Here is a 19569-nt window from a genome sequence, read left to right as displayed (position 1 = left end):
AAAAAAAAAAAAAAATTGTGTGTGATGTGAACGTGGGTGTGCTTGCCTGTACAAGTGTGTGAGGGCCAGAGAAGGATTTTGGGAGTCTCGCTCGAACACTCTCCACTTTATTCTCTTGATCAATAAGAGAATCTGCTAGAGCTCTGCTTTTTAGCTACATTAGCTGGCAGGCAAACACAAGAATCCTTAAGTCTCTGCTAACCCCAGTCCTGCAATTACAGGCCCGCGCCAGTAGGTGCGAGCCAGCTCTCTAACAGTACCTGGAATCTCAACTCAGTCCCTCACACTTATTTTGCAAGCACTTTCCCCGTTACCTCAGACTCTTCCTGTAAACATTATTTGCTAGTTCAAAAAGCATCGCAGGAAATACTTAATCACTGGACCACATACATGTAATGGTCTCTTAAAATGTTTATTTTTCGGGTGCTGGGGGTGGACCAAGGGACCTGCGTGTACTTTAACCCTCCCCCTGTCCTCCCCCTCTCTCTGTCGTAGCTCAGGCTGGCCTAACTCACTTTGTATCCCTGAACCTCTGATCTTCTTATAAGATTATAGGCGGGTACCACAATACCCAGCTTTGTTTATTTTCTGAGCCAGAGTGTCGCTTTGTAGTCTAGACTGGCCTGGAACTCCCGGCGCTCGTCCTGCCTCAGCGTCCCCTATCCCAGCCTGGACATTTAAGACCTAGTTACTGTGGTTGGGGGCTCGGATTAGGCCAGGTGCGCCAGCTAATACTTCCGGTAGAAACTCGCGACAACCCTCCGGTGGTTCTGACGCTCGGAAACCCAGGTTTGCTCCGGATCGCAAGGACCGGGCATCCCGGCACTGCGCAGGCGCTGACTGCTGCCTGGCTCCGGCGAGCGATTCATTCGGCACTCCTTGCAAAGCCGCGGGCGAGACACACTGTCTCCCCACGCTCCGCAACACCACGCATGGGCGAGCCCGGACCCACCCGAGAGGCAACCGCCGCGCCTTCCGGTTCCGATGACAGCGGCGCCGGAAGCGGGCTGAGCTGCAAGACTAGGTGACAGCCTGCGGGCTCCCGGTCCCGGGGTGCGGGTCGTCCCGACCAAAGCCTGGAGCAGTCGTCTGCCACACCCTCCAAGGGCTGGAGGAGTCGCCCGGACTCCGACGTCCCGTCCTAGTGCACCTGACTGAGTCAGAGGTAAGCAGCCGTGGGTGGCGGGGTCCCGGCAGGGCAGTGCAGGAGGGTCTCTGGGAGGATAAGTAGGAGTTTGTCAGTCTTTGCACTACAATGCGGGTCAAGTCGGGGTCGTGGCATGCCCCTAGGGTAAATGGTGGGCTTTCCTGTCCTTTCAGTTTTAGGTGAAGAAGTGATAATGTGAAACTTTCTAGTATTTGTAGGGATATGATTTGTTTGAGGGTAAAATACAGGGCATTCGATACTGTGGTTTGAAAAGATGACACGTGTGTGGAGACCTAGATAAGGAGCCAACCATGGGAAGATGTGAGAGAGTGTTCCGAGAAGAGGATAGAGGCAGAAATAAACTGGATGTACCTTGGAACAGAAAGGCCGGTGGTGGTAAAGTATGGCAAGTGATGGGGAGAGTCATTGACATGAGCATAACCAGGGAGTTTGTTTGAATAGAACTTTTGTTTGTTTGTTTGTTGTCTTTGAGACAGGGTCTCTTATAGCCTAGGCTGCCCTGGAGCTTTCTAAGTAGACCAGGCTGGCCTTGAACTCACAAAGATGCATCTGCTTCTGCCTCCCATGTGTTGGGGGGGGGGGGGACTAAAGTCATGCACCACCATACCCAACTTCAGATTTATTTATTTTCTTTTATAATGATGACGATGATGACAACGACGATGACGACAGCATTTCTCTACATAGCCTTGGCTGTCTTGGAATTCACTGTGTAGACCAGGCTAGTCTGAAGTCAGAGAGATCTGCCTGCCTCCACATCCTTAATTCTGGGATTAAAGGTGTGAGTCACCACACCCAACAGATTTTTTTTTTAAACTTCTTATTTCTAGGTGTATGGGGACCTCTTGCCTTCATGTGTGTCTGTGCACCACGAGATGCAGTGGATGAAGAGGGTTTCAGGGTCTCTAGAACCTGGAGTTACAGGGAAGTTGTGGCTGCCATGTGGGTGCTGAGAACAGAATCTGGGTTTTTTGCAAGAGCAGCAAGTCCTCAAACACCGAGCCATCTCTCCAGCCCCTCTAGTGTGAAGTTTTAACATTTCCTTCATATCTCTTTCTACCCACTGGAAGCTTTTTTGATTCAGGCCTTCTTAGCCAAAGGCTAGGAAATGGAGGTATTGTTTAATCAGTTAGGCCTACTCAGCCCAGTGATGGGCTAGGTCCTGCAGGGAGGGAGGGGATGAGACCAGGCTCCAGGCCTTGCTTAGCTGCTAGTCCAGTTGAGGAGACACATCTGAAGAAGCAGTCAGGAGCTTGTGGATCATCAGATTTGTGATGCAGAAAAGAAGGGTGCACAAGGAAGATAGAGCCGTGAGAAGAGGCCTGAGCTGGAGCCCAGGAAGCCGTGTAAAATGGTGGATGTGACCAGGGATGTAGCACGTGCCTTTAGTTCAGCAGGTGGAGCTTTGTAAGTTCAAGGTCAGCCTGGATTTCAGAGAGAGGTGATTGGTGACCTTTTGGGAGCCAGGGTTTAACTTGAGTTGGCAGAGGTGTGAAGAGGCTGCTTCTGGAAGTGAGTGGGCGCAAAGAAATAAAGAAGAGAAGCGAGGGCTTTGGGTGTAACACCCTCGGTGGCTCCGCACTGGTCCAGCATGTGTGGGGGCTTGGCCCTGAAAAATCAATAGATTGATTAAAAATGAATGCATTCCTGATGGTGTGTAATTCCAGCTACTCGGAAGGCTAATGTGGGAGGATTCCAAGTTCAGGGTCAGTCTGAGATACAGAATGAGCTCAAGGGCGGTCTGGTCAGTCTAGGGAGATCTTGACTCAAACAACACAAAAAGCTGAGGTTGGAACAGGGTGGTGGCGCACGCCTTTACTCCCAGTCCTCAGGAAGCAGGGGCAGGCGGATTTCTGAGTTCGAGGCCAGCCTGGTCTACAGAGAGAGAGAGATCTGAAAACAAACAAGTGCACAGTAGACTGGGGTGCAGCTCAGTCGGGGTGGGGGTTCCTGGGGGAGGGCAAGCTTGGCTTTGAGGCCAGCATGAACCCATTTCAAAACAACAAAATAGCATCATCAAGATGTCTCAGTGAGTACAGGTATTTGTTACACAGTCCTGGTGACCTGAGTTCAGTCTCTGGAACCCACATGAAGGTGGAACGAGAGAACTGACTGCACAGAGTTGTCTGAATGTGGCTTCTGCCCGATGGCAAAAAGTTGTCTACTGGACATGTACAGAGACTCTTTTTCTTTTCCCTTTTTTTCTTTGTTTTGTTTTGTTTTTCGAGACAGGGTTTCTCTGTGTAGCCCTGGCTGTCCTGGCACTCACTTTGTAGACCAGGCTGGCCTCGAACTCAGCAATCCGCCTGCCTCTGCTTCCCAAGTACTGGGATTAAAGGTGTGCGTCACTACTGCCGGGCAGGATACAGTTTCTTCTTATGTAGCCCAGGCTAGCCAGGAACTAAAAGTGGTTGGTCTGCCTCTTCCGCCCAGCCACTAAACTCAAAGGTATAGGCCACCACGCCTGGCTTTCCTCTGCTTTAAAAATGATTTCTTTACTTACTGGCGGTGGGCCTCACTGCCATGGCATGCACTGAGCAGTCAGAACAGCTCCGTGAGGCCTCCCTCCTTCCACCTGTGGTTCCCATGGTCATATTCAGATCACCAGGCTGGGTGGCAAGTGTTACCCACTGAGCACTGTCCTGGCTCATCCTCAACTTTGTTCATAGTTTCAAGGCCTCCCTCTGATAGTCCTGGTATCAGTTGGTATCTGGCAAAGCCAGTCATTTTGACCACGATGAGGTCCTGTCCTTGAGCCATGTTAATCTTTGAAAAACTGTAACTCTGTTAACCAGACTCTCTTGGCCGTCATATTTTTCTTGCTATCTTACCTAGCTGGTGGTTTGTGCTTGCTCCAGTTAACTTCCTGTTGTCATGTCTCAAAAAACCAAAACAAACCAAAAAAAAAAAAAAAAAAAANCCTTCCTATTNTCATAGCTGAGAGACCCTATGAGTTTATCCCAGTGGTCCTCACACACAGCTGTCTTTTCCTGCTGGGACAGCAACCAGCTCTGTTGGGCCTGTTGTGCAAAGTACTTGAGGAGAAGACCTCAGCCTAGAACCAGACACCAGGCTTCCTCCGTCCCCACTCCTCCACTCCCCCGCTGAGTGGCCCTGGGGTGTTTATTTTATCTTTCCCGGGTCTCATTTTCTCAGCTGCAAAGTGGGTCTAATAACTGTACCTACCTCATAGTGTTGTGAGAAGTGAGTGATTTAATGGGTGAAGTCACTGGAGCAGAGCCTAGCACATAATGAGCCTCTGGGGAATGGTAGCTATTACCAAGCCAAACAACTATATCATTTTAAGTGGGAGTCCCTGTTACATTTTATCCATGATATAACTGTAGAGTCTGACTTTGGGGGTCTGATTTCTCTGGCCAGTGTGATCACAAGTTTTAGTGTGTCAGATGGTATCAGCCAGGGCCCAGCACTGTTTCCCTGTCATTTGTCACCATCTGGGAAGGAGATGATGACTATAAAGTAGGCTTGAACTGGGAAAGCCAAGATGGGTGGTGCCTGTGGGACTCGGAGGGTACAGGAAGTGGGAAGATCCCAGGGTCACCATGGACACTGGCTTCCTGTGATGCCACTTTTGAGAGAACTGGCTTCATTGATCCCTTTAGAGGGACACATAACTCAGTTCTATTTCTAGTCCTGTGTGTGGGTGCAGAAGCTCTACTCTGTTGCTGGCATTCTGGGGAGTATCTGTATACTCCATGTTGCAGGCTACTCAAAAAAGGGGCAGCAGAGTGGAGGGGAGGAGCCCGCAGTGAGCGGGAGGTGAAGTAAGGCGTTCACTCTAGGCTGGGGTGCTGGCTCAGTGTTGCTTGCTATACAAGCATAAGGACCTGAGTTTGAATTTCCAGAACTCACGTTCTGGAACCAAGCATGGTAGAGGACGGCTAGTCCCAGCGTTCGTTCAATTCCTATGGTGAGATGGGAGGCGGAGTCAGGACAATTGCTGGACGCTCCCGAGCCTAGGGTAGCTTGGAATATACAGTAGTGAACAAGAAAGAGACCGTGTTTCAAACAAGATAGAAGAAGAAGACTGACATCCGAGGCTGGCCTCTGACCTCTGTGCTCACACTGTGGTATGCACATATGTGCCTGTACTCAGACACATGCACACAGGCATACATATCATACACAACTACCGTATACAACTTTCATGGTATAACTGAGCAAGAGAGCATCTGGTGTGGCAGGGAGGCAGAACCCAGGTTGTCAGTCACTCAGTGATGAGAACTAAGGGTGCAGAGTGAGAGTGGAGGACATCAGATAGGTCAGGCGAGGGCTAGCTGCCTGCAGCAACAGGGGAGCTGGGCTGGAGGACTCCACCATGGAGAGGCCACATCATGCTCCAGACTCGAGCTGTGAGAGCAAGGGTGCTGGCTGCTCACATACAAGGAGCTGTCGGTAGGCAGACAGCCGAGTAGGGCACACAGCTCCCACAATAGGCAGGTATTCCCAAACTGTCCTTGAAATTAACACGCATTCTCCCTTCATGGCTTAGCTCCCTGCAGTACATGAAAACCCAGTTCCAGCAACTGAAAGGGAAGGTGGCTATAGTGAACATATGAAAATTCATGCAGTGTGAGCCTAAGCTGTTCTGACATATAGCCTGCTGAGGATGCCATGAGTAAGAAAGGAACTGGGGGTGTGTCAGAGGCTCAGCCTCTGAAGCAGTTGGTCTGTGAGACCTGAATATGATACCCAGAATCCTGTAAAGAAAAAAAAATGCCAGTTGTTGGGATTGGAGAGATAGCTCAGCAGGTAGAGCACTGGCTGCACTTAGAAGGTCCAGGATTGATTTTCCAATCTACAAGGTGGCTCATAACTACCTGTAAAGGGATCCAGTACCCTCTTCTGGCCTCCTCAGACATTGCACACACACGGTACACATATGTACATGAAGCAAAACACCCACACACATAAAATATAATAAAGCATTCTAAAGAAATGCTGGGTGTGGTGGTTCACACTTGTAATCTCAGTATTAGGGAGCTGGAAACCAGAGGCTCTCTGGTGCTCACTGGCCGGCCGGCCAGCCTCACTCAGTTGGTGAGCTTCAGACCAGAGAAATGAAAAACCCAGTCTAAAACGATGATACTCTCGGTGGCTCTGTGCATTAGGAAGGGAGGCTGGAGTGATGGCTTGGTAGTCACGAGCTCTTGCTGCTCTTGCAGAGGACCAGTTGGTTTTCAGCTCCCATATGGAGCAGCTTTCCAGCTCCAAGAGAGGGGGAGGAGATTTGAGACATGATTTCTCTGTGTAGCCGTGGCTGTCATAGAGCTCGCACAGATAAAGGCATGCACCACCACTGCCTGTCGATCAGAAGTCTGCCTCTGACTTCCTCTGGCACCCACGCGCACACATACAAGAAATACAAAGATAACAGCGAAAAGTTGGAAACAGTAATTTTGTTTTGTTTTGTCTTTTTGTTTTTGTTTTTCAAGAAAGGGTTTCTCGAGCCGGGCGTGGTGGCGCACGCCTTTAATCCCAGCACTCGGGAGGCAGAGGCAGGTGGATTTCTAAGTTCGAGGCCAGCCTGGTCTACAAAGTGAGTTCCAGGACAGCCAGGGCTATACAGAGAAACACTGTCTCCAAAAAAAAAAGAAAGGGTTTCTCTGTGTAACAGCCCTGTCCTGGAACTCGATCTGTAGACTAGGCTGGCCTTGAACTCACAGAGATTCACCAGCCTCTGCTAGGATCAAAGGCGTGCATCACCACACCCAGCTGACAGTGTGCTCGTGACCACAATACAAAACAACCCTGTCCTTGTTTAGCTGGGGAACTGATTTATTATTATTCAGGAGGGGTGAGGGGATCTGAAGAAAGATTATGGGAAGCATAACACCCCTCCACCCCACCCCACCCCACCAGGATCCACACTGGCCTGACCCAGTTGACGTCACCAGGCAGAGGCCGCCATGGAGCAGTGTGCCTGTGTGGAGAGGGAGCTAGACAAGGTCCTGCACAAGTTCCTGACCTATGGGCAGCATTGCGAGCAGAGTCTGGAGGAGCTGCTGCACTACGTGGGCCAGCTGAGAGCCGAGCTGGCCAGTGCAGGTGGGTGGCCATCCCGGGGACCATGTGAGCACGGGCTACTTACTGGGTGCTGAAGCTGTGGACACGAATCCCTGGGCTTCCTTGAAGGTAGTAAAGGAAGCTTCCGCTCCTTCAGAAAACCTGACAAATGATTAATGACTTGAAACCACTAACATTGCCAGTTTGTTTTCACAGTCTTATGTATTTATTCTGGGGGGATGGTGTTCCTAGGGCTCATTTCTATTGTCACATGTATCAGCACATCATATCTGCTATGGCTGACCGATAGCCTGTGGTATGCAGGTGTGGGATTCTGTACCTATTAGTGGGTGGAAATTGGCTTGTTGCTCTTTCTGTGCTATCCTGAAGAATGCTGAAGAGTTCCACACATGGCTTTCTGTGTTTCCATTTCTCCTAGAAGTGGAATTGCTGGGTCAGGGTAACCTTTGAGTTTAATCTGCTGGTTCATAGGAAAGCCTGCACACAGCCAATAAATACACAAGATAAAATCAAGGCACATAGCTGCAAAGTCGTCATTCACAGAAACCTAGACTTTTATAGCTGAGAAAATAAAGTCACCAAGGTCCTGGCTTGTGGGCTAGAGAGATGGCTCACCAAGTACAAGGCACCTGCTGACAAGCCTGACGACCTGAATCCCGGGACCCACATGGTGGAAGGAGAGAAACTCATGGAAGGTGTCTTCACATCTCCTGTGTGCATCAGGGCACATATGTGTATCATCTTCTGTCCCCCAACAGTTCAACCCCTGTGCAACTAACTAACTAATCTTTTTGTTTGTTTGAGACAGGGTCTGTCTACAGAGTTCTGGCTGTTATGGAACTCACTATGTAGACCAGGCCAGCCTAGAACTCCACTTGCCTCAGCCTCCCAAGTGCTATGATTAAAGGTGTATCCTACCACACCCTGCAGTTGTTAAAAATCTTAAAAATAAGTAAACAAGGGGGCTGGAGAGATGGCTCAGTGGTTAAGATCACTGACTGCTCTTCCAAAGGTCCTGAGTTCAAATCCCAGCAACCACATGATGGCTCACAACCATCTATAATGAGATCTGACACCCTTTTCTGGTGTGTCTGAAGACAGCTACAGTGTACTTAGATATAATAGTAAATAAATCTTTAAAAAAATAAGTAAACAAACTAGTGGCTTGTTTGACATGGCAATTTCCAAGTCCCCAACATCTGAGTACCCGGAAGCTGGTGATTCTGGCACTCTTGAGTCAGAGGCAGGAGAATCTCTGTGAGTTAGAGGCCAGTCTGGTCTACAGAGTGAGTTCCAGAGCTGCCAGAGCTACACAGTGAGATTAAAAAGTAAGCAGCTGGGCACAGACTGGAAGCAGGTGTTTAACTCTGGCATGCAGGGCTGTCCTCTGGGTCTGGGTTGCCACACTGACATGTAGTAGGAAGCAGACAGGCTACTGCAGAAGCTGCCCACGATCTGCCTCCTGCTCCTGACACAGTCTGCTATCTCCACAGCTCTCCAAGGGACCCCTCTCTCAGCCACGCTCTCCCTTGTGATGTCCCAGTGCTGTCGGAAGATCAAAGACACAGTCCAGAAACTGGCTTCCGACCATAAGGACATTCACAGCAGCGTCTCCCGAGTGGGCAAAGCCATTGACAGGGTGAGTGTGTGAGTGGTCCAAGGTCTAGGAGTGGGAACACCACAGAGCTAATGTGTACTGGTTTGGCAGGAATGCATGTATGAGTGCCTGAGTCACAAACTGGTCTCTCCTCTGTCAGAACTTCGACTCTGAGATCTGTGGCGTGGTCTCGGATGCCGTGTGGGACTCCCGTGAGAAACAGCAGCAGATCCTGCAGATGGCCATCGTAGAGCACTTGTACCAGCAGGGCATGCTCAGTGTAGCAGAGGAGCTGTGCCAGGTAATGCACAGGGCACTTATCTCCTGCTGTTTGAGACAGGCTTGCTTATGTAACCCAGGCTAGCCTCATTTCTCAGTCTCCTAAATTCTGGGATTACTACCATGCCCAGCCCACTGCATTCATCTGCTAGTTTTCCAGCCAGTTCCTGGTATTCTTGACTATTTTTGTTTTGGAATTCACTATGTAGGCTAGGCTGGTCTCAAACTCACAGAAATCCTCCTGCCTCTCAAGTGGTGTGACCACATCCTATTTCTTGTGTTTCTGAGATAAGGTCTGGCTGAATAGACCAGGTTAACCTCCCACCCATCTTCCTTTTTCCTCTCAAGCCCTGGGGTTGCCACTGTGCCTGGGCCTCTTGTATACTAGTCACTGACATTCTTTATATTTATTTTACAAAGGAACTTGATTCTCCTACTACAAAGTAGGAGGTAGCTCTAAGTGTATCTGATAAAAAACAAAGTTAGTGATTGCTAGTTAGATAGTCTGTTGCCTGCTGGAGTCAAGGCTTGCTCTCCTTTTGTATTTAGGGGATTAGCAAAGTGATATATAGCCGATTAACAGGAGTCTTTGCCTTAATGTAATTAGGTGAATTAAAGTCATTTTTTTTTTGGTAGGCCATTCAGTGTCAGGTCTGGGGACTATGCAGAGTCACACTCTGTCTGCCCAGTGATGATGTTTAGCCTCTGCAGGATGGAAAGCGAACAACAGGGGCTCTTGCTACCAGCAGACCACAATTCCTTGCCTTTCTCCAGCCAACCTTTGGCTGAGGAAGTTTTAATATGTGAAGGATTTTGGGGACACTGCCTTGCATCTTTCCCAGGAATTGAAGTTTTAATATGGAAAGGATTTGGGGACACTGCCTTGCATCTTTCTCAGGAATCGACATTGAATGTGGACCTGGACTTCAAGCAGCCCTTCTTGGAGTTGAATCGGATCTTGGAAGCTCTGCACGAGCAAGACCTAGGACCTGCGCTGGAGTAAGGGTGCCTGACTCATTCCAGCCATGCCTTAGGGATTCACTGTCTTAGGGCCCTCTGTAGCCACTACCCACTGCACTGTGTTGTCTCTCCCCAGATGGGCTGTATCTCACAGGCAGCGCCTGCTGGAGCTCAACAGCTCCCTGGAGTTCAAGCTGCACCGGCTGCACTTTATCCGCCTCCTAGCTGGGGGCCCCGAGAAGCAGCTGGAGGCCCTCAGCTATGCTCGGCACTTCCAGCCCTTTGCTCGGCTACACCAAAGAGGTAAGTGCCCAGGGTGCTGGGGGCTAGGGCTAGGCTCCAGCCTGTGTTTGGACATGTTGGGTGGCCTGTCTTTGTACCCACAGATAGTCTCTTACCAGAAAGATGCCTCCCCACAGTTTAGAAACTTTTGACTCTCTTTTGCCTCTAAAGTGAAGTCCAAAGCAAAGGCACAGCTGAGGCAGGAGGACAGCTTTAGTGTATGTTAGTCATACTAGTATAGGCTAGCGTGGCAATGGCAAGACCTGACTCAAGAGTTAGAGACCATAAGGTGAAATACAATTATTACCTACACAGTGGTCTACCTGCATGCATGCCTGCAGAAGAGAGCAATAGACGTTAGGATAGATGGTCATGGGCCACCATGTGGTTGCTGGGAATTGAACTTAGGACCTCTGGAAGAGTGACCAGTGCTCTGAACTCCTGAGCCATCTTTCCAGCCTATAATATTTAAAAAAATAAAAATTATAAAACCAAAACCAAGCAGTGATACTATTTGTGTGTGTATATGTGTGTGAGAGAGTGTGAGTGTGATACCAAGGGTTCGAACCTCACTTTATCAACACTTCTTTACCACTGACTGACAACTGTTTTCATAGTCAGCTTTATATATAGAGACCAGGCTCAAAAAACGTGGGGGAGAGTGACTGGTGACCTTCTGTGCCAAGCAGAGCCATGCTTGTGATGTAGTCAGAAGGCCAGAGCCCAGGAACAGCCACCTTCCCACCTGCCTCCATGTTCCCAGCAGCCGGTAGATGCCCTCCTCTGCACATTAGAGGGCTTGGCAGCTCTGTGGCTCCTTGAGGAGTGGCCCAGAGCTCTGCCTTCCCTCAACTGTCATCCCATTGTCTTGTAGAGATCCAGGTAATGATGGGCAGTCTGGTGTACCTGCGGCTGGGCTTGGAGAAGTCACCCTACTGTCACCTCTTAGACAACAGCCATTGGGCGGAGATCTGTGAGACCTTCACTCGGGATGCATGCTCCCTCCTGGGACTTTCAGTGGAGTCCCCACTTAGTGTCAGGTACATCCCAGCCACCTGAGGTCAGCATAAGGGGAATGGCAGGAAGGGCAACAATGATCCTTCCCTGTGCTTTCACAGACCTAAGCTGGCTCACCATCTTTCCTTGAGATAGACACTGCTTGTCTTTACAGTCACAGGGCCCATCTTTCCTGCACGGTTCCCTTGGGAAACTACACTACTCAGTCATCCAGCCACCCTCTCAACCTCCCTAAGACAGCATTCCCTAAGAGTGCTGAGTCACTGCTTCATCTCTGCACTGCAGTGGTCTCTGCTCACTTCACAGCAAGCCCAAGCTAGACTCTCTTACCCCAGCTTAGCAGGTAAGGTGGAGCTTTGCCATGAGCTAACTTGTAGGCTCTTAAAGGAACAAAGAGCACCTAGATTGGCCCCAGAAAGTGACTTCACCGTAGGCGACAGCTGTCAATGTAGAGAACAGGCTGTACTTGCCTACATTGTTGCTGTGGAATCAGGTCACCACAGCCCCTAGGCAGGCATTGGGCAGAGCTGTACTGTACTCACAACCCAAGGTTCCAGCCAGTGGGCTCCCTGCTACCCAGTCAACTCATAGATGTCTTTGCTGGCACTCTTACTTTGTACCACAGTAACAGAGCTGGTTAAACAGGCAGACTCTGGCTCTTTCAACTGAACACTGTCCCCCAAACCAGGGGCTTTCCACAAGAGCACTTCATATGCTTGCGGATTTCTTTACTAGAACTTTTCAAATTTGGGGGTATACCAGAGCAAATAGAGAGTTCAACATACCTATCTATGTACATTGCTAGTGGCTTTTTAGGAGCAGCGGAGATGACTCAGGCTTAACAGTACTTGTTCTTGCTTAGGGCCTGAGTTTGGCTCCCAGCACCCACATGGAAACTCACTAGCTAGCTCCAGGAGAGCCGACCCTCCACAGCCATGCATGCGGTCCACACACATACATAAGCACACTTTGTATTCTCAAGGGCTAATCTGACTTTATCCCACTTGAAAATTTTTGTCCCCAGTCCTATCTGGGACTGTGTGCGATCCCAGCTGCTTCTCTTCCTCAGCTTTGCGTCTGGCTGTGTGGCGCTGCCGGTGCTGATGAACATTAAAGCTGTGATCGAACAGAGGCAGTGCACTGGGGTGTGGAGTCACAAGGATGAGTTGCCGGTAAGAGCAGGCTGGGGAGGGTACCGAAGAAGCAGGTGCTGGGCACACGGCTCAGACAAGAACTTAATTAACTCAGCTTTCTGCTGCTCCCAGATTGAGATAGAGCTGGGCATGAAGTGCTGGTACCACTCGGTGTTCGCATGCCCTATCCTGCGACAGCAGACCTCAGATTCCAACCCCCCCATCAAGCTCATCTGTGGCCACGTCATCTCCAGAGATGCACTCAACAAACTCATCAATGGAGGAAAGTAAGTTCTCCTGCCTGCTTCCATCCTGGCCTGGCTTTCCTGGCCAGCCCTGAGACGTTCTTGCTTTTGCCTTTCCTTGCAGGCTAAAGTGTCCCTACTGTCCCATGGAACAGAATCCAGCAGATGGGAAACGCATCATATTCTGACTCCAAGGAACATTCTAGAAGGTGTGCTCCACCCATGGGCCTTTGTGGAGGGACTGGCTTCAGCAGACTGTGATGCCTCTCAGACCAACTTGCCTAGGCCGAGGCCAGGGAAGGCTGTCTGTGAAGCAGCCTATGCCTCCTTACCTTCAAGGGGGACTGGCTACTCTGTCCCTGCTGTCTTTCTGTTTACACTTGTCCAGACGGAGCAGCAAAGGCCCTGGTCATCAAATGCAGACATCTTTTTACTCCTGCCGTCACAGGGTTTCCAGCTGTGGCCCACTTCCATCTACTGTACAGTCTCAACTGTATCTACCCATTCATTCTCCACTGTAAATAACCCGTTAGAACTGAATGCTGTTTTATAATTTTGAGCAAATATATTCATAGCCCTTCTCCTTACCAATGACTGCATGGTCTTGTTATAAGCTATTGGGCATGGTCTGGTGGCAGCATCTCTGGCTGGGGAAGCTCTAGGATAGCAGATCTGGGTAGACCCCATGTACTGTGTAAGACCTTAGTAAGCCCAAACTCACCCGAGTCAACTTGGTTATTCTGCATCCTAATCCAGTGTGTCTGCCACCTGGTGCCCTTAAAAGCCAGTTTCGGTTTTCCGTAACTGGAATTACAGATAGTTGTGAGTTCCATGTGCATGTTAGGAACTATGAAAATGCTTTTACCTGCCATGTCATCTCTCCAGCCCCAGAACCTGGGGCTGTCCTACTGAAAACTTACTATGTGGATGGGCAAACTAATTCTATCAGTATGTAAGGCTCTTGGAGGTGTGTGAAGTGGGGTTTGGGCCCTCGTCTCCTCACCCCAACTGTCCTAGAGTGGGAACTGAAGACAGGTGGGCTGTAGAGACGGTGCAGAACATTTGCCAGGTACACCCTTGAGGCTCTGTGCTGAAAGGCTGCTTTTGCTCCTCCTGCCAACTTCAAGAACACCCACACACTTGCCACATTTTCGCCTTAGCATTTTACTTCTATCCCATATTCTTGGAACTGTCTTCATCAAAGCTCATGAGGAGATGGCAATGATGGCAGAGATGCAGGCTCCAGCTCCAACAACAGCTGCTGGAGCTGTTGGGAAGACTCACACAGCAAGCAATCTGGGAGATGCTGTTAGGGTGGGCAGCTGCCTGCAGCCAGCCAGATCTCTTGGAAAGGGGCTGGGTTGCAGCCCAAGTCTCTCACAGAGGTGTAGGCAGTGCCTGCACCTCCTCCAGGCATTTGTCGTAGGTCTCCTGATATTCTTCATGGGGCTTCACCATGATCACACAAGTGGGACGCTTGGAGCCCGTGGCTGCACCCAAGTCCTACACAGGAGAGAAGAGAGCTGCTGGGAACAGGAGTCACACCCTAACCTGACACACAGCCATGCCCCGTTGGTAAACATTACATTTAAAAATACTTCAGGTGTGCAAATGTACATCATGTACACTAAGCTCTCAAGCCATGGTCCTCCAAGCCAATACTGAATATTCCCACATGGCCTATGAGGGTATCCCTGTAGGCAGGGCAGTACCTGTTATATAAGTCTCTGACACCCTTCACACGTGTTCAAATATTCTTAGCATACAGACGATTCCCATCTTACAGGAAGGAAGCCTGCTAGCCATGTGCTATGTATGCACTTTAGTCCTAGCTGAGATGCCATCTCAAAAAGAAAAGCAAGTCACCCAGACCTAAGAATTCCAACACCTGAGATAATTCCTCAAATAGCCTCCCTAGGGCCAAGATGGGAATGGGGTAGGGTGGGCATGAGCTTCTCACCGTCTTAGAGGGGATGTAGACGTAGGGCAAGTTCTGGTCCTCACACAGAACTGGAAGATGGCAGTACACCTCAATCGGCAATGTATCTCCTGCCAAAACCATGATCCTGCAACGAGAGAAGGCACCATCAGTTCTCCTTTACTCCGTCTCCTTCCCCTTCAGTTGTAAGAGCTACCTCCAGCCTGGCTGTGAGGGCACAGAGTCCAATAAGATGCCCCACCCCAACCAAGGACCCCCACACTTAATGCTAGCCTTCAACTTCTGAAAGGAGTATAAAGTCATGTTTGGCAAATGCATTCCTCTGGGGACATGGTCTCTACTTGACAGCATGTAAATGCCACTGAATGTGACTAGAGGTGAAGTGCTGGGACAGATGAGGTATGGGAGAGATACCATGAAATAGGAACTCGGCTCTCCTTAGAGTCAGTTATGTTCCAACCAGGAGATGACCCTTGAACAGAGACTTGAGTGCCATGAGGATCCCAGAATGGCAGGTGTGGGGACAGAATAAGGCCAAGGGTAGTACTGAAGGGCTGGTTGCCTTCTGTAATAGATAACTGGGGTGGGGGTGGGGGTAGGGGGTCAGAGAACAAAGCTGAGAGGACTGGCAGGGATCACACCTAAGTGTTTGAGTAACACACAGGCTCTGTCCCAAGAGAAAGCTTGCCAGGGCCCTCAACCATGGCTGAGAGCTGTCATCAGTGTACCAGACCCAGAAGTCCTGAAGATCCGCCCGGAAGGAAGGATGTTCTGTAAGGGTGGGAGACAAAATCTGTTTGCATACTCCGTTCCCTTTGGCACAGGGCTGGTCCTTTCCGCTTGTTCCTTTGCTGTCCTTCTTTGTGGTCCCTTTCTCCTTGCCTTCCTGACCTATCATGGTGCCAGGGGCCACCTGAAGCTACCAGCCCCCATCTGCCCTACCAAAACATCTACCTGTAGAATAGCTCAGCAGAGCATGTCCAGGGCATTTTCCATGTCAACTCAGGACGCCTCAGAGGGTAAGGACACTCACTGCCAAGCCTGGCCACCTGAGTTCAATCCCAGGGGCCCAAATGGTAGAAGAGAATCAGCTCTCTAAGTTGTCCACTGGTGCACATACACATGCAAGCAAGCAGGCACCCACACGTAATAAAAGGTATCTAAAAACCACACTTCAGATGTTTTCACACAAACCTTGTTTTCCTCCACTGTCTGTCTGCAGTCACACACTACAGCCCAAACTAGCATGCAAAGTCATTATATGTCACTGTCTCTCAAATCCCTCAGATGTAGCTCCTGCCCATCACCTGCCTTGGGCCATAACAGCTTACTAAGTCTGACTTGCCTCTCCTAATTCTTCCCTCGATGTCACACCTCAGCTTTCACTCTGTTCTGAGAACCCTAAACCTACCTTAGAAAGCCCACGAGGGGAAAAAAAAGAAGAAGAGCTAGGCGTGGTGGCGCAGGCCTTTAATCCTTGCACTTGGGAGGCAGAGGCAGGTGGATTTCTGAGTTCGAGGCCAGCCTGGTCTACAAAATGAGTTCCAGGACAGCCAGGGCTACACAGAGAAACCCTGTTAAAAAAAAAAAAAAAAAAAAAAAAAAAAAAAAAAAAAAAGAAAGAAAGCCCACGAGGGCTGGAGAGCTGGCATACGGGGATGCATAGCCATTTCTAACTCCAGTCCAAGGGGACCTTACACCTTGCCTTCTGGTTGCCAAGGGCACCAGTGATGCACCAACATATACATGCAGGCAAAACAGTCATACACTTAAAAGGAGTAACCACTTACATTGTGTAACCACTACAGTGCCCTGTCCAAGAGCCTACACTTCTCAGGATTCCACCCCCTCACCCCAAATAAACCTTCATTCATTCGTTCTCCTCAGTTGTTGTTTTCAGACAGGGTCTCTATACATAGTCATGGCTGAAAACTTAGAGATCTGCCTCTGATGGGATTAAAGGCCTATCACTGGCTTATCATTCTCTCCTTTTGGGAGTTTTGTTTGAGACCTGTCCATAGACCACGACGGCCTTGAACTAGCTATACTTCGGAAGCTAGCCCGCATTCTCCCCTGCCCTATTTGGAAAAATGTCTCTACATATAGCACGTTGCCTAGAGCCTGAAAAAGTTGTGCCGTTCTACAGAGTGAACGATCAGGACTCTAGTTTACACGGGCTGGATGCCTATGCTCTTCCCTGTCATTTACTGGGAGTTCCATTTACTGGTAGTGAAGGGAGTTGACTGCTAGACTGGTCGGTCAACTTCACCTTTATTGAGTAGGTGGAATTTCTTCTTAACCAGTTAATAAGCTAAACTTAGTGCCGTTAGTACTTGTGTACCGTGCACAAGGCCCTAGGTTCAATCCCCGGCACTGGAATATAAAAATAAAAACCACACAAAACTTAAAAACCAGAGGAAGCCGGGTTCTTACCCTTTCTCGCCCTTGTTGACAAATTTCTGAACCTCCTTCACCCCGCGACGAATCTGCTTCTGCTTCACAGCTACAAAGAGAGAGAAGCGTGAGCCGACACCTCGCTCACGAGGCTCGACCCCGGGCCGCCCAAGCCACCAGTCCCGGACCGCGATCGCCACGCGCCCGCCTCACCCTTCTTGATGCACTTGTAGAGCTTGCGCGTCAGGCGGCGGGAAGCCAGGGGCTGCGCGATGGGGTTCAGGTTGACCAGCAGCTCTTTGTACGTGCGCTCCTCGCTGCAGCCCTCCGCCTGCGCCTCGGACTCCTCCGGAGCGGCCTTTATTTTGGTCATCTTAACAACTCCAACTCTGTCCTGGCATAGAGGAACCACGCGGCCGCCGCCTCCGACATCACTTCCGGGTTATGAAGTGGCTCTACCCTGTGACCAATTGGGAAACGAAATAATCTGCACCGACCAATCTCTAAGTAGATCTCTGGGGGCGGGATTTTGGAAATGGAGGCGGAGTTAAAGGTCAATCTAAGCACGGGATTTGGATTTCCACGGCGGGAATCCCAGGGAAGCCGAATTTAGAACTCAGGTTCCAGAGGGAAAGGGGCGGGGCCTGGGGCCGAGAGGCGGAGCCCAAAGGGAAAGAGGCGGAGCCCAAAGGGAAAGAGGCGGGGCCCGGAGAGATTGAAGAGGAGCCGGTGGAAGGAAAATACTCAACGGGAGTGTGTCCCCTGAGCAACTGTGCCTTGTGACCTGGTGCTGCTGGTTAGGTAAAGCCTGGTGCACCTGAAAAATTTTTCATATTTTCTTTTCCCCCTCCTAGATCTTGTTGCACAAACTATAAACCGCACACCTTTGATCCCAGCAGTGGGGAGGCAGGGGCATGTGGATCTCTTAGTCCTAGGTCAGGGGCAGGTGGATCTCTTAGTTCTAGGTCAGCCTGGTCTACATAGTGACTTCCGCTGGGCAGTAGTGGTGCATACATACTCTCAGCACTTGGGAGGCAGAGGCAGGAGGAACTCTGAATTTGAGGCTAGCCTACAGACCGAGTTTCAGGACTGCCAGGACTACACAGAAACAGTCTCCAAAAAAAAAAAAACGCAAAGAAAAAAAAAAGAAGCCGGGCAGTGGTGGCGCGTGCCTTTTAATCCCAGCACTTGGGAGGCAGAGGCATGCAAATTTCTGTGTTTGAGGCCAGCCTGGTCTACAGAGTGAGTTCCAGGACAGCCAAGGCTATGCAGAGAAACCCTGTCTTGAAAAACAAACAAACAACAACAACACCCCCAAAACAAACAAACAACCCCAAACAAAGAAACAAAAAAACCCACTCCAGTTCCAGGGGATCTGAAAATGTCTAATCTGCAAGGGCCCCAGGCATGCATGTGCTGCACAGATGTGCATTCAGGCAACACACTCACACACAGGAAATAAATCAATCAAAAATTCTTAAATGTTAAAAGCAAATCTGAAAAGCCAGAAAGGTAGGAAGGAAGGTGACATGTGCTGGATGAAGAGTCCAGCTAGCTAATGAGAACCCTGGAGCAACAGGAAATGGGGACCTCAGCCCTGTGACAGAGAGGGACTGAAGCTGGTAAGGGTGAATATGAAGGAGGATCCTGAGTGCCAGATGCCAAAAATCAGGCCCACATTTAGATCTTCGTTTTGTGAAGGACACAGAGAACTTACCTATCCCTCGTTGACAACTATGAGACCTGTGAGATAGTTGCGTAGGATTTCCAGCCACTAAAAGCCATCACTTGGACAGCAGCAAGAGTACCAGAATATGCCAGATTGGGATACATTCTCTGAATTGCCAAGAAAGACAGGACCAGGGAAGGCTGCTGGAGGGAGGAACACTGGGTAGCCTAGTAAAGACTAATCATCTCTCTTTTTTAGGTTTTAGGGAGACCTGAATATGTCTCAGTAAGCGATTACTAAATGGTGGGGAAATCAAGTATTTAAACAGCAAATGCTTAATATTTGCCAGCTGATTTGAATCTGAGGGAGACCTAGTTTACAGAGACAGATAGGGTGACTTCTGAGACTCACCTGTCTTCTGATGTTAGGTCTGCACATGCCCATACATTGTGACAGGGGTTAGGAGGATACCTCTATATTATGACAGGGGAGAAAGGTGGCCCCTCCAACTGCCCAAGCTTTGATGGTCAGCCTTCCATCTTCCCCAGAAGTTGCCCGGTGGTGGTGGTGGAGGAGGAGGTCTGGCAGCTTCTGTCCTAATCTACTACCTTTCTTATATCGCCACCTTCTGGAAAGCCCTGAAGTTACCGCTAGCTGTGTCTGGTATCTCTCTGTTTGCAGGGTGGACTCAATCATCGGTGGGTTTTGTTTTCTGTGTGACATTAGTTACCTGAGGCCCACCTTAATCCAAAAGTACTAAATAGAAATTCCATAGATATATGGTTAAGAAGGTTTAAATATGCCGGGCGTGGTGGCGCACGCCTTTAATCCCAGCACT

At 49.7% G+C, this 19569-nt stretch overlaps 2 protein-coding genes across 2 annotated transcripts; one reads left to right on the top strand and one right to left on the bottom strand.

Moving 5' to 3' along the window:
* Window positions 1-828: 828 nt before the first annotated feature.
* On the top strand, window positions 829-13316 carry Rmnd5b (required for meiotic nuclear division 5 homolog B). Its single transcript, XM_021176663.2, has 10 exons — window positions 829-1165; window positions 7052-7237; window positions 8710-8855; window positions 8974-9114; window positions 9991-10091; window positions 10189-10355; window positions 11209-11374; window positions 12421-12523; window positions 12617-12771; window positions 12854-13316. Exons 2-10 carry the CDS (start codon window positions 7099-7101, stop codon window positions 12915-12917), a joined length of 1182 nt encoding a protein of 393 aa, XP_021032322.1. The 5' UTR covers window positions 829-1165; window positions 7052-7098; the 3' UTR covers window positions 12918-13316.
* A 557-nt stretch (window positions 13317-13873) lies between these two features.
* On the bottom strand, window positions 13874-17512 carry Nhp2 (NHP2 ribonucleoprotein). Its single transcript, XM_021177822.2, has 4 exons — window positions 17276-17512; window positions 17102-17171; window positions 14690-14795; window positions 13874-14232 (listed from the first exon to the last, which is right to left on the bottom strand). The coding sequence occupies exons 1-4, from the start codon at window positions 17433-17435 to the stop codon at window positions 14107-14109; spliced, it is 462 nt and encodes a 153-aa protein (XP_021033481.1). The 5' UTR covers window positions 17436-17512; the 3' UTR covers window positions 13874-14106.
* Between the last annotated feature and the right edge of the window lie 2057 nt (window positions 17513-19569).

The sequence above is a fragment of the Mus caroli genome, chromosome 11, assembly GCF_900094665.2.
Source record: "Mus caroli chromosome 11, CAROLI_EIJ_v1.1, whole genome shotgun sequence".
NCBI classification, from domain to species: domain Eukaryota; kingdom Metazoa; phylum Chordata; class Mammalia; order Rodentia; family Muridae; genus Mus; species Mus caroli.
This window is presented reverse-complemented; position numbering and strand designations above follow the sequence as displayed.